Source organism: Oryza glaberrima, chromosome 2, assembly GCF_000147395.1.
Source record: "Oryza glaberrima chromosome 2, OglaRS2, whole genome shotgun sequence".
NCBI lineage: Eukaryota > Viridiplantae > Streptophyta > Magnoliopsida > Poales > Poaceae > Oryza > Oryza glaberrima.
In genome coordinates this window covers 25,799,215-25,813,297 of record NC_068327.1, presented here as the reverse complement: position 1 = coordinate 25,813,297, position 14,083 = coordinate 25,799,215, and the positions used below count along the sequence as shown (strand labels likewise).

The 14,083-nt window shown below is 47.9% G+C and overlaps 2 protein-coding genes and 2 non-coding genes across 4 annotated transcripts; 3 read left to right on the top strand and 1 right to left on the bottom strand.

Moving 5' to 3' along the window:
- Positions 1 to 2,123: 2,123 nt before the first annotated feature.
- On the top strand, positions 2,124 to 2,319 carry LOC127764866 (U2 spliceosomal RNA). The gene has a single exon (XR_008016007.1). It is a non-coding gene; the product is annotated as a U2 spliceosomal RNA (small nuclear RNA).
- A 2,474-nt stretch (positions 2,320 to 4,793) lies between these two features.
- On the top strand, positions 4,794 to 4,990 carry LOC127764863 (U2 spliceosomal RNA). Its single transcript, XR_008016005.1, has one exon. It is a non-coding gene; the product is annotated as a U2 spliceosomal RNA (small nuclear RNA).
- Positions 4,991 to 7,944: 2,954 nt separating this feature from the next.
- Positions 7,945 to 11,225, top strand: LOC127762165 (uncharacterized). Its single transcript, XM_052286550.1, has 5 exons — positions 7,945 to 8,481; positions 9,503 to 9,716; positions 10,223 to 10,316; positions 10,534 to 10,771; positions 11,003 to 11,225. Exons 1-5 carry the CDS (start codon positions 8,075 to 8,077, stop codon positions 11,031 to 11,033), a joined length of 984 nt encoding a protein of 327 aa, XP_052142510.1. The 5' UTR covers positions 7,945 to 8,074; the 3' UTR covers positions 11,034 to 11,225.
- A 254-nt stretch (positions 11,226 to 11,479) lies between these two features.
- LOC127762164 (uncharacterized) lies at positions 11,480 to 12,855 on the bottom strand. The gene has a single exon (XM_052286549.1). The coding sequence runs from the start codon at positions 12,735 to 12,737 to the stop codon at positions 11,697 to 11,699; it is 1,041 nt and encodes a 346-aa protein (XP_052142509.1). The 5' UTR covers positions 12,738 to 12,855; the 3' UTR covers positions 11,480 to 11,696.
- Positions 12,856 to 14,083: the final 1,228 nt, after the last annotated feature.

The following is a 14,083-nucleotide window of genomic DNA, read 5'->3' as shown; positions in this document are numbered from 1 at the left end:
GGAGATCTAATTTACCTTAATTATTCAACAGTTTTACTGTTTGCTAAATAAAATGTTTTACAACCGCCTTTATGCAAATAGCCACAAACCGTCCTTGTATCCCTTTGCACGTCTGCATCATTGGTGTGGCTTGCTGAGTACGGTGGTTGTACTCAGCCTTGCTATTATTCCCCCTTTTCAGAAGTGTGGTGCTTCTGAGCTGAAGACGAAGTTGGAAGACCAAGGCTCAGACCCCAGTTGAGTTTTGCCTGTGGAGTGGAGCTGAAGCCCCGCTAGGATCACCTTTTCTGCTGCTGCTGCTCTTGTTTCGGTGTGAGGACTAAGTGCCTCTTCTGTAAGTATTTTATGCTTTATTTACATTTGGAACTGTATATTACTTGTAGTTTTGTGTACCCTGGCTGGTCCTAGACAGGGATTTAATACACAAAATAGTCTGGAAATTTGGGCTAAATTTCTGGGCGTGACACACGGTCACCACCACCGCAGCCGCTGCTGTTGAACACTCAGCCACCTCACCGTCGCCATCCTCGCCTCGCACCTGACTCCTTCCCCGCCGCCAACGTCGCCACCGCCTCCACAGTCACGGCCACCGTCGCCGCTACCACCGACGCGAGCCACCGCCTCCGTAAACCGTCATTGCGCCGTCGCCCTCCACCACCAAGCAGCCAGCAACCGCCGCCGCCAACTGCCGCGACCACACCGCCGCCGCTGTCGCCAATAGGCGTCGCCAGCCGACCACCACCGGCCGCACCCAGATCCGGCCGAGAGCCGCCGTGGACGCTGCAGATCGCGGGCGCCGTCGGCAGCCACTGCCGCCGACAGCACCACCTCCAGAAGCTCCTGCCGACGGATGTCACCGCCGCTGCCGCCGCGACGGGTGCCCCTGCCACAAGCTTGCCCTGCTGCCGCCGCCACGCTGTCGCGAGCTCCGCCGCCCCCGCCACAAGCTAGCTCGATCCGGCCGCCGGGTGGCTAGATCTGCCTTCAGCGTGGCCGGATCCAGCGCCTCTGCCGCCGTCGCCGCCGTCGCCATCCCCGCCGCCGTCGACCCAGCCGCGTCTCTGCCGACGCCATCGCCTTTTGGCTGTCAAACCTTACAATTCGAATTTAAAATTCCACCCCCTCTCTCGAACTGAGCTATTCCGATGATAAATCACTAGGACGACATAAGACAGACACATAACCTACGTACCACAATTTCTTCCCGCCGCCGTCTCCATCCCTGCCGCCAACCGCAACCCCGCCAGATCCGGCCGAGGCGGCGCGGATCTGGCGGTCACTGTCGCCACTGCCCTGGGCTGCTCCCCCGGCCGCCCGGACGAGATGAGGTCGACGAGAAAACGAGGAGCCCCGCCGCCGCCGTCCTTGCGGCCACGCGGCTTTGCCAGCGGCCGCTCAGGCGGTGGCGAGGCGGAGGAGGAAGATGGGGGAGGGGGCGGCCGGAGATCGACGCCTCCCGTGCCGCCCCTGGGGGAGGGCGACGCGAAAGGAAGGGTAGAACTCGCTTCAGAAATAGTGAACTTTTGTAGCTGATGGCATAAGATGGTCATTAACATAAATTACTCATTCGATCTCAAGTAACAATGTTCATACAAAGAGTATAGATTTCACTCAAGTATCACCTTGGTTTCCAGGTACAAATTGCTCATCTTACTCCTAACTAGATGCAATTCGAAGAAACTAATATAGTAAAGGCTGGTAAGGAGTTTTAAGGACTGATAACCGCGGAGAATACAAACAAGGGTACGTACGCGACGGCGCGGTGGGGCTCATGGGCGGCCGCCGGCCGTCGTGCTGTGGCGTAAGGGCCGGATGTGTGGGGGAAAAAGAGTTCACCAGCTCACTCGTCCATCCGAGCTGGACAAGTCAATAAGCCCTCCTTCCACATCTCCCGAGCCAGCCACACCCGTCCGATCTGGCGTCGCGATTCATGCAGGTCCGACCGCCATGGGCCGTAGTGCGCTCGTGCCTGGACAGGATTAATGGGCCGGTCGAAGCAGGAGGCCCATTATATCGACACCGAGTAGGAGAGGCCAATGCAAATTAGTACCACCTCGCCTGGCGAGAGTGGAGGATGAGGCAGAGGATGCTATAAAACGATGGGCAAGGCAACGTAGCAACTCATACCTTTCTCGGCCTTTTGGCTAAGATCAAGTGTAGTATCTGTTCTTATCAGTTTAATATTTGGTATGTGGGCCATGTGTTCACTTTGATATTAAATTTATTTTTTGTGGGGAGGGCCCACCACGGTAGCTTGCTATCGGGGCTCTCGCGTGTCGCCCTAGCGTTGCACTACTGCTTGGGCCCGGCGCACCCCAACCAATCCACGTTTCAAAGATTTTGATCTGCTCATTTAGTTGTATAGATTTTCATTTGTTATAAATATTTTTTTCAACTTGCCTACCGCAGCGCAATGCTGAATTGCTGCCTGGGCTGAAAATTAGTATATCAAATTAGTATATCAGTATAATCACCGGATGGACGGGGGCATTTTTCCTGGTCGATTAGTCCATTTCCGTTTCCGAACCTTTTGGTCGATTAATCCGTTTCCGAACCTTTTCTGGTCGATCAATCCAATTCCGAACCTGCATGGCTGTTATTCGATGACTTCTGTTTCTTTACTGTGTTATTCTTTACTAATCCCTCTCGCTGCCCGTCCGTTCTATCGCAAGGGCGTGGTGTTGGGGCTGAAGAATAAAATGTGCATACTTGTAACACGAATAATCTGTAAAAGGATCAGTAGAGATGTAGGTGAATGACTGAAAAATGCAAACGTGCAGTAATATCTCATCTGTATTCCGAAGACGTTTTTGCCCTTTCCGTCAGGGCGTCGGGGAAAGCCCATTAGGCCCAGTTTAGTTCTCAAATTTTTTTTTCCAAAAACATCGTATCAAATATTTGGACACATGTATAAAGCATTAAATATAGATAAAACCAAATTATCTTTTTAGCCTAATTAGTCCATGATTAGCCATAAGTGTTACAGTAACCTACCTGTGCTAACGACGGTTTAATAGGCTCAAAAGATTCATCTCACGGTTTACAGGCGAGTTATGAAATTAGATTTTTCATTCGTATCCGAAAACCCTTTTCGACATTCAGTCAAACGTCCAATGTGACAACTAAAAATTTTTTTTCCACGAACTAAACAAGCGGCAGTAATTGAGCCTTTTCATTTACAGGCAGTGGAAAGCAACAATACTACTAGGCCTATCAATCGTGTATCGAACTGAGACAGTTCACAAGCTCAGCTACGCAAACAGAGCAAGAGTCAACTTTTGTAGCATGGTCATTAACATAAACTACTCATTCGAGGTCTCAGTCATTATTTGACTTATACTTATAATTTAAAATTTAAATGTTACAACTTGGAGTAAGTTTCCATTTGTTTTCTTAATCATAGTTTATTTTACTTCATTTGCTTTTCTTTTACGGGTCACAAGGACGAAATGAAGTGACACATTTAGTCTTTTTCTCGAACGCGTAAAAGGATTACACGTCAATATATTAAAAGAATAGAATGACACACTTAGTCTCCCGTGTCAATCTTGTTGGGCTACCTTGGAGGCAACGCCTCAGCGCTTCCGCAACCACCCACGCCTACTCATCGCCTGAAAACACATATATAAAAGTTTTACTTATAAATAATCTTTATTTGCTAACAAACAATTAAGTGAAACAATGGGTTGCTCGATCTCAAGCTACAATGTTCACACAAAAACTATAGATTTCACTCAAGTATCACCTTGGTTTCCAGGTACATAGTACGTACCATTGCTCATCCTACCCCTAGCTAGCTGGACGCAATTCGAAGAAACTGATGTAGTGCACGCTGGTAAGGAGTCCAAGGATAACCTCAGAAAATCCAAACAAAAATTCCTAAGCAAATCCTAAAATCCAAACAGGTAGGAGTAGTGTTTACCATACACCATTCCACGCAGCTAACTCAATCTACGCGCCCACAGGGCCACAGGGACCGACGCTACTGTCTCTTACACCCAACCCCAACGACCAAAGCACAGAACGCATCATGGATCCATTCAAAGACAGGGCTAGGAACCGGTCAAAATTTTATTTTAAGCTATATCTTATCTATTTTTACCATATATGCACCCGCCTTAATATAAACTTAGACACCCGTATGAGCTTAAACTCGATCTAAAGTAGAATAAATTAAGCAAGTGGCACCATCCTCCATTACACTTTAGCACCGCCCCTGAAGACACCACGAACCGTCCAGTAACAAACATAAAAAAACAGCTAACGACGAACAAAAGCTACAGATAAACTAATCGCGAGATCAGGAGAGTCCGTACCAGCTGACGGAACTGGCGAGCAGATGAGCGGCAGTTGCGGCGGAAGAACGAGGATGAGGACGACGAGAGAAGGCTCATGGTGGGGCTCATCGGCGGCGACCTCCCCGGTGGCCGTCGTGCTACACGGTATCAGGGCCGGATTAGTGGGGCGAAAAAAAAATCCAGCAGCTCAGTCGTCGTCGATTCGCTCCCGGCGTCAATCCGGGCCGGACAAGTCAACAAGCCCCGTTCCACATCTCCCGAGCCAGCCACACCCGTCCGATCTCGCGTCGCGATTCGTGCAGTTCCGACCGCCAAGGGCCACGTGGGCGGCCGATCGTGCCTGGACAAGTTAAATGGGCCGGTCGAAGCAGGAGGCCCATTAGATCGACGCAGAGTAGGAGAAGCCAATGCGAGATTAGTACCACCTCGCCTGGCGAGAGTGGAGGATAAGGCGGAGCCTGGTATAAAACGATGGGCAAGGCAACGTAGCTACTCATACCTTTCTCGGCCTTTTGGCTAAGATCAAGTGTAGTATCTGTTCTTATCAGTTTAATATCTGATATGTGGGCCATGTGTCCACTTCGATATTAAATTTATTTTTTGTGGGGGAGGGCCCACCACAGTAGCTTGCTGCTGGGGCTCTCGCGTGTCGCCCTAGCGTTGCACTACTGCTTAGGCATGGCGCACCCCAACCAATCCACGTTTCAAAGATTTTCGTTTGATCAAAATTTGTTGTCCTGGCATGGCAGAAAAATGAATGATACTTGGGCCGCGATGTTGAATGGCACAACCTTCATAGTCCCTCAGTTCGAGGCCCACTCAACTCTCAAAGGATCATATGTTCGAGGCCCACTCAAGGAAAGGATCATATTAATAGATTAGATATTCATGTTTCCTGGTTCATTAATCCATTTATGGTCGATCAGCAATACATTTGCGCACCTCTTCTGCAGTTGGAGGACCTTTCACACAAGACGTTTTCGATCGCACCAAATTAAACATTCCTTACTAATCCCTATCATGATCGTGTTCGATGACTTCTGTTTCTTGGATGACTTTTTCATCGCGTTACCAATTTATTAGCCAAGGTTATTGCTCATGAGCTCATGCTTGTAATAATAAGAGTAAATTGCGTCTACAGTACACAATCTTGGTAGGTGGGTGCGATTTAGTGCAAGAATTTGAAAATTGATTATATAGATGTAACAACTTGGTTAGTGCGTGCATTTTTGTTAAAATATCTATCTTCCACACCATACTTTTTCAGCTATGTAAAGAAAAAGTAGCCAGTTAGGTCATCTTGAGTTCCGAATAAAGTTTTAGATGTATTGCATTTGCTTGGTTATAATACTAAAATAACCTATTATTTAAAATTAGAAAAATAATGATTATCAAAACTAAGTGCATGCCAACTAACAAAATTTCCGAGCGATCCATATGATCATACAAATTCGGTGATGAGCATTGTAAAACATACTCATTGCCAACAATTAATCTAGCAGTCATGTTTACAAATACAACCAATAAAATACGATGAACCATAGGTATGTAACCGTGTTTTTATCAAAATGCACATGATTGTTAAGTTTATGTACCAGTTTGCTTATTTTACAAGTTTTTACACTAAATCGCACCCACCTGCCAAGTTTTATACCGCTGGCGCAATTTACTCTAATAATAAACTAGTTCGTCCATGGTACTAGAGACATGGCGACGGCGGACCGGCCGTTGTTTTTGAATTTACTTTTCAGGACTGGATATTTCCATTTATCAGGATCAGGCATTGAAATATTCCTGATCATGCCCAAAGGTAGTAATCACAAACCGGTTCACTTCCATCCATCTCGCCGTTGTTCCATCGCTTCCAACTTCCTCCAACTGAAAAATTGTTTCTCGGCTCGTGCCAGGATATATACCGTCTCGGCGAACGCGCCGATCGAACCTTCGCGAGCACCCATCCATGCATCGATCAGACGTTGTTGTTCTACGCACGTACGCTACCTTCCTCGTCGAGCCGCCGCACCCTCTCTTCTCGATCGTCGCACGCTATCCAATTGCCTCGGGCATGGCTGGCTGCGGTTTCGGCGCCGCACGTCCCGCTCCCCGCGCGTACGCGTACGTATCAGCTGGTCGCGTTACGGTTTCGATACAGGCGCGGTGCATGGTGGCGTGAAGACAGCAGCCACGCGCGCTAGGCCGCTAGCTGCCGTCGTTCTGAGTTCGTCACAAGCAAGAACCAAGTCTCGTATCGATCCCGTGCGTAAATTTGATTGGTTTTGCGCATGTTTTTGTAATGATAAATCGACTGAGAAGGTTAAATTAGCGTGGTGCTAGTTTGAGATTTGCGCACGCTGTAGCTGATTAGTTGGTGCTTTCTGCTCGTCGTGGAGACGCGGAGAGTATCTGATCCGTGAAAGCAATGGCACGTGGGGCCTGAAAAGGTCCGTCGTTTAGGTTCGCTGTGTGCCTGTGTCTGACAAATCCTGTTTTATGAGTAGTACTCCGGGTGCACGTAGCAGTCAGGTGCTGCAAGCCTGCAAAGCGACGTGGATGAATTCTACCCTATGACCAGGAAGCATCAAGCATGGTGCAACGAAGAGCCAAGGGCATGGAAAATGGTTGCTCCACGTAAGCTGAATGCGTGGAACCAAACAAGAAGATTTTAATTAATTTCGAGTAGGTGATTTTTTTTTTCTGTTTCGTATTTTCAATGACGAGCACAATACAAGATTTTTTTTCCTCACCCCAAAAACGAGTGGACGAATAAAATATGCTACTGGGATATACTTTTTTTATAAATATCATTTGAGTTTACCTTTTAAACACTATGTGGAAAAATGCTCTTGAATAAAGGAGAAAATATTGGGGAGGGTTTCTCTGTATGCGTGATGAGAGAGAGAAGAGCATTATGTGCAGCTCTTTTTCTTATTACGCTCACCGCATCTATGTATCATCTTTAATCCAGTTTAGTTATGCGATTTACAATAAAACCATTATAGCAGCTACAACAACCAAGTATTGAAATTCATTTGTTGGCGTCGGTAATTGTAGTTGTCGATTGCAACTGCATTGCGGACATGGTAAAACATAACCGAGCAAACTCTTTATGAGATTACTATTTGATGAGAGTTTCCTCATCAACAAAAATTTTTGATCAATGGAGAAAGAGAGGAGATTTCTCTCGTTCTCCGCGCACACGCTTCCCGAATGTTAAAATATCATATTAATTTATTTTTAAATTTAAATAATTAATACTTAATTAATTATACAACAATGACTCATCTCGTTTTAGGTATCTTTTCAATATTCTCCTTTCTCCTTCTCTCAAATAATCTCTTAGTTATCGACTTGTAAATGAATTGTTTTTTCTTAACAATGTCATACTACTCTTCCATAAGAAAATAATGAAAATACTTCTAAAAAGTTATATATATTTGTCACATGTTTATCATATAAAAGTAGTAGAAGAGTAGACAAATAAAGCAACCAATAGGCATGCTCCAATTCCACAAGAAACCAAACGAGGAGCTACAACAAGGTAGGAATTGTGGGTGACCCCAAGCAATACTCCACCTCCATCCAGATATGAAACCACAACAGATATTGCAACCACCCTTCCTATCCCAGTCAAAAGCCTTCAAAAATTTATTCTCCACCACATCATCACAAGCCGCAGCAGTCAGAAAAACAAGGGGAAGAAGAGCAGATTGGGTTAGCGCCGCGCAGCCGAAGCCGAGGCGGCCTCGACGATAAGCTTCGCCTCGCCGGCCGCCGCCATGCGGAACCCGCCCGGGAGGCACCTCCTCCGCGTCGCCACCCGCGCCGTGCGCTCCTCGTCGGCGCTCGGCAGCGGCGGCGGCGGAGGGGGCGCCTCGACCTCCGCCACGTCCCCCGTCGCCGCCTCCTCCTCATCCGGTGGCCGCCCGCGCACCCGCTCCGGCGGCCGCCTCCTGCGCGCCACCTCGCCGCCCCCGCCCTCCGCCATCGCCGCGGCCGCGTGCTGGGAGTCCCGCACGATGCGCCGCGAGGGGGAGGAGGAGTGGGAGGAGGTCGTCGCCGGGGCCGAGGAGGCGGTTCATGGGGCCCCCGTGCCTGTTGCGGAGGAGGAGGAGGAGTACAGGGTGGTGTTCTGGTCGCCGCCCACCGGCGACGAGGTCCGCGCAGCCTTCACCAGCATCGAGGAGTAAGATTCGTTTGCCTCTCGCTTAAATCCTCGCCTAAATCAGGTTGCTGTGAATGATTATGTCAGTTAGTTTTGATCGAATTGATTGATTTAGATTGGAACCGTATTGGTAATATGGTTTGATGCGAGAAAGTCAGCGAAAATCTGCTGTTTGTCGTTATTAGTGTTCAAATCCGTGCTCCAGTGGCAGGTTGTGATGGTCTTTGTCGTGTGCTGTTCAATGTTTGCAATTGGTTGGTTTGGTTTCTCCTCCATAATTGGATGTGAGCCTGGGGAAGCATCGTGTACTTCCGTGATCTGCACGGACAGATGCCAACGGACCTTGGAACACTTGCCGTGCAGAGTTCATGAATGAACAATCATGAGTTCGTTAAAGGGCTTACGTTTCTTGAAAATTTGGACTGTTCCATGGCATGTGCTGTAGTACTATACCTCCTCCGTCCCAAAATATGGCAACACAGTTAACACAACCTATTAGTACGAATCAGGATAGAGGGTAGGTTGTGTCTAATTCAGTAGCTATATTTTGGGATGGAGAAAGTAGGTGATTTCTGAATGGAATTTTAAAGGATTAAAATTGGACAATACATGGATCCACCTATTGAGGGTATCAAAATTCAAGATATATACCTGTAGTTACATACAGAATTATGACTGGAAGAGTAGTAACATTCAAGATTTGCTTGCAGCCTTTTCCAATCCCATGGCTGAGTTTCTTATACACTTTGGGTTTCTTCTATTATTCAGAAGCGACCTAACAAACTGTGTTCTTGTCATAACCGATGATATTCATGGGCTTATGGCTACACAAAAGATCAAGTTTGCTATCTTTTGTTGAAAATGGATCTAAACTAATAAACTAATCTCCGTACTGTACTCATATAATCTTGAAGACAAGAAGAACATTGTTTTAGATGGAGCTGTCATACAATATACTGTCAATCATCTATGCTGAACATGAGCCATTTAGATGTAGTCTGTGTTGTTTGCTCCATCTGATCAGGCTACCATTTGCATTCAGGGTATTTGGTGATCCTTTTCGTGCGCATTCTTATGAAACTGAGGAGCAATCAGCATTGTCCACCTCAGTACATTCGTCATCTGGCAATTCATCAGGATCAGATGACTGGATTGAACCTGCTGCCTATGCTCTCAACTCAACTGCTCTTCTGACAAGGGAACATAGAAATGTTTTGGATGCCTTCCGTTTATTGCAAAAAGATCCTAATGTTCAGGTGAGAAAGATATAACCAATTCTGATGTGTGCTGTAACAATTTATTATGTTATATCAGTTTATTGCAAAAAGATCCTAATGTTCAGGTGAGAAAGATATAACCAATTCTGATGTGCGCTGTAACAATTTATTATGTTATATCAGTTTATTGCAAAAAGATCCTAATGTTCAGGTGAGAAAGATATAACCAATTCTGATGTGCTCTGTAACAATTTATTATGTTATATCATTATCTATTGGGACATGTCATTTACATAGTCCTTTCAACTTTTGCTCCATCTATTGCAAAAAAGATCCTAATGTTCACCTGAATGAGACCTAACAATCTTCAGGTGCTCCAGAATGTTTATTACTTTGTATCATTTATTCTCAATTGGAACATGTCATTTTACATAGTCCTTTCAACTTTTGATGTACTTTTGCTGGCTTCTGTCCGAAGTTCTGACATAGAAGTTCATGAACAATTCGTCTCTGCACTGACTCTGCTAACCTTGTCTTCAATGCAGAAAATGGTCATGTCCTTGTCATGCGACAGGGCTGTATGGGATGCTGTTATGAACAACGAGGCAGTGCAAGAATTCAGGAGATCTTTCCAGGATGGTATGTTACACTAAAATTTTCATGTTTAGATTTGCTGGTCATAAGCAATACTATTTGGCCTTCTCTTTTTTCCAAAAAGACTAACTTGTCACAGCAATACAGCATCATTTTGATGATCCTTTTCACCTTAGTACTGCAAAACATGCAAATACTTACAAATTCTACTGATTTATGCCTTTACTTCCTAGCTGTTCATTGTAATCTACCCATCTTTCAGACAAAGAAGCAGCAGGTAGAAAGGGAAACCCTGGTGGTCCTGCTGGAGTGCTTAAGTGGATTCTGGGCAACACCCAAGCAAAAATAATGGAATTCATGAATAATATAATGAAGATTGTGAACATGCTTTTCCACTCTGATGATGATGAAGCGAAGCCCGACCTTTACACTGATGCAGTGAAGGTGTCATTCATGCTCTCAGTTTTCATCTTCATCGTGGTGGCCATTGCTCGTATCAAGTGAGCACAACAATCCGTCGACTTTACATTTCGTTGTTTTGTGGTCTCTTAGCTATGCGCAGGAGCACCTCTATTCATCTTAGTTTAGCCAACATTGATGCCAATCCTAGTTTGTCAGGCTCAGAAGTTTAATTGCCTGTGTTGGAATCATGATTTTATCATAGTAAATCTCAATATTTAAGCTTCCCTTCAGTCTTATCTCATTAAATTTCCTGGTGCTTTTGAACACAGTTTTGAGCCGTGGGATTTCAAAGTGTGGTGATGCAAGATTCTGCAAGCCGTGTGTGCATGTTTTGTAGGACAGCTCATGATTTCCAAGCTATCTAACTTAAATTCACACGAAATTGTACATCGATGATTTCTGTATCATTTGACCCTGTTAGTCTGTTGTAAAGGATTGGTTTGTCTGTGTCCCATTTTCACTGGGAGATTAATATACTTCAGAATAGATAAATAGTTCCGCTTGCTTGGACGATGGGTTGGAACTCGCCCGTCGCGTTGCCGCCTTGCAGCAGCAAGTTGACCGTGGTTGTCAAGCCCAATCTCTGAAGCTACCTTCCCCGTCCACGCTAAGAATGTCGAGCAACAAATCCACAAGCACCCACCAACCTTAGGTCAAACCGCACCAAACAAAGCATATGCGCTTATGTTTGGAAGTTTGAATTGACACTGTAACTTTTCATCCGAATAAATCTGCACCAAGATTGATTGTGCACTCACAAAATTGAATTCTGTTTTCCCTTTTCATCGACGTTTCTCATAGCAATGAGATTCAAGATCACATTTCTGTTACATCCAAGGGTGCAAAACCATCTGGTTCCAAGATCAATTCCAAGTTCGAACAACCAATCCCCCAAAAAAAGATGCCAAAAACAACGAAGAATTGAATTAACCATGCTTATTGCCTGCCCAGAAATTCAGAAATTCAGCCAGTGATCATGGTGCCGGTGCCCTCGTCGGTGAGGATCTCCAGCAGCAGCGAGTGCGGGACGCGGCCGTCGATGATACTCGCGGTGTGCACGCCCTGCGCCAGCGCGCGGACGCAGCACTCCACCTTGGGGATCATCCCGCCGCCCACCTTCCCGTCGGCCACCATCTGCCGCACCCCGGCGATGTCGATCTCCTTCACAAGGCTCCCGGGGTCATTGCGGTCGGCGAGTATCCCGGACACGTCGGTGAGCAGCAGCAGCTTCTCCGCGCCCAACGCGGCGGCGATCTCGCCGGCCGCGGTGTCGGCGTTGATGTTGTAGGCCTGCCCGGTCTCGTCGGCGGCCACGGTCGCGATGACCGGGATGTGGCCGGACTCGATGATGGGGCGGAGGACGGACGGGTTGACGCGCGTCACCTCGCCAACGAAGCCGAGTGCGGCGGCGTCGGGGGAAGGGCGCGCGGTGAGGAGGCGCGCGTCCTTGCCGCAGAGGCCGACGGCGGTGGCGCCGGCGACGCTGATGAGGGAGACGAGCTGCTTGTTGACCTTGCCGACGAGCACCATCTCCACGACCTCCATGGTGAGCGCGTCCGTGACGCGGAGGCCGTTCCGGAACTGCGGCTCGACGCCGACGCGCCCCAGCCACGAGTTGATCTCCGGGCCCCCGCCGTGCACGAGCACGGGGCGGAGGCCGACGCAGGAGAGGAGGACCAGGTCGCGGATCACCGACGACTGCAGCTCGGGCGACTTCATCGCCGCGCCGCCGTACTTCACCACCACCGTCTTGCCCCTGAACCGCTGGATGAACGGGAGCGCCTCCGAGAGCACGTCCACGCGGCTCAGCGCCGGTGCCGTGGGCTGGGCCACCGATGCGGGCTGCGCGGGCGCCACGGAGGAGGCGCACACGCGGTGGTGGCCGCGGCGGCCACGGCCGGAAGCCAGGGGCGTGACGCGGCTAGGGTTTGGGCTAGGATTTGGGAGCGCTGTGGTGGTGGGGAGGAGGAGGCGGGACGAAGGGTGGGGCTTGGTGAGCATCATGGCTGCGCTCTAGGTGTTCGACGAAATGCCTAACGTCGCCGCGGCGCGACGATTGGTGCACGAGACTACAAGACTGCGGCGTCGGACGTGCGGCACCGTGTTTTGGGTACTTGTAGATGGTGGCGGCGGGCGGAGTAGGTGATGACCGGGCTCCCGAGCTGGTGCGGTGCGCGAGAGCGGCTGCGGTTTGACACGAGCACGTGCTTTTCCTTTTGGTGTTGGCTATAACAAGGGTTAATTGGATCCATGCCAACTTTTTTTTCCCACCTCTCGCAGACGCAGCCAAAACCACCGCAAATAGTTAAATGCCCCCAAATTCTCCCACCTCCTCGGCTTGCTACCTCAAATCGCAATCCGGGGATTAGGCTGGGGGTTGGTGCCTTTCCCCTTCGCCTCGCCGGAGGAGGGATTGGTACGGTGGTTTGGGCGCATTGGGAGGGGTGGTTAGGGTTCGTATCATGGAGGGCACTGATGATCCTGACCCGGAGCGGCAGCGCTCCAGCTCTGTTGCACCGGCGCCGCCTCGCCGGCTGCGGTGGCAGCCACCAATCGGTCCGTGCCTCCCCCGCGCTCCGACGAAAAGAAGGTACACCCTCGTTCGGAATTTAGTAGTTCCTTCTCGCTTGATTTCTGGGTGAAACAAGTAGGATGAAGTGCATATATGTGTTGATGCGTTCAAATGTTCAAGTTTGTGACTTCAATTTAGTTTGGATTTTGCATCTGGTATTCTGGTTAGCTTGAGTCAATTGCCTTGTGATAGTTCGTGAATCCATTGGAGCTTCTTAGCACCAGTTATTCTACTCATCACTTCATAGTTTGAAGGGAGAGCTTGCCCTTGTTGTATATTCCTCTAGTTGGTTTTCAGAGACCGAATGCTAAGGCCAATATGGCAAGGAAAAAATGGGATGAGAATCCCCACGGTGATTTATGCCCAGCACGAGAAACAACAGATAGTATCATTCTAAGATGTCAAGCAGCTGCAAGATTATGGGAGTAATTAGGACTACTTGATCTTGCTTAAAACTCAGAATCAGTAGAGTAATATGCTTCCTAGAGGATATTATCAACGGCAATCAGGAATTCAGGGAAACTGACGAATATGGCCAATCTAGCATGTCATCCCAAAATATAAGTACATGCCACAACGAATATACAGAGGGAGTGCATGCTGTGAGTTAGATGGGAGATAATTCGAAAGACATGTTCATTATTTCTGCTAGGGAAAATTATGGTGAATCAAGTATGATCTGTTATGCCACAGCTCACCTTCTGCTGCTAATAAGCTGACTAAAGAGTATTGATGTTTTTCATATAAGTATAAACTAATTTATACTCACTTCCATTTA

What these genes read in the sequence shown, in the direction of transcription:
- LOC127762165 (XM_052286550.1), top strand. Translation starts at nt 8,075, where the DNA reads ATGCGGAACCCGCCCGGGAGGCACCTCCTCCGCGTCGCCACCCGCGCC. An exon ending in GCCTTCACCAGCATCGAGGA is followed by an intron (nt 8,482 to 9,502) that starts GTAAGATTCGTT and finishes ATTTGCATTCAG; the next exon opens with GGTATTTGGTGATCCTTTTC. An exon ending in AAAAAGATCCTAATGTTCAG is followed by an intron (nt 9,717 to 10,222) that starts GTGAGAAAGATA and finishes TCTTCAATGCAG; the next exon opens with AAAATGGTCATGTCCTTGTC.
- LOC127762164 (XM_052286549.1), bottom strand. Translation starts at nt 12,737, where the DNA reads ATGATGCTCACCAAGCCCCACCCTTCGTCCCGCCTCCTCCTCCCCACC.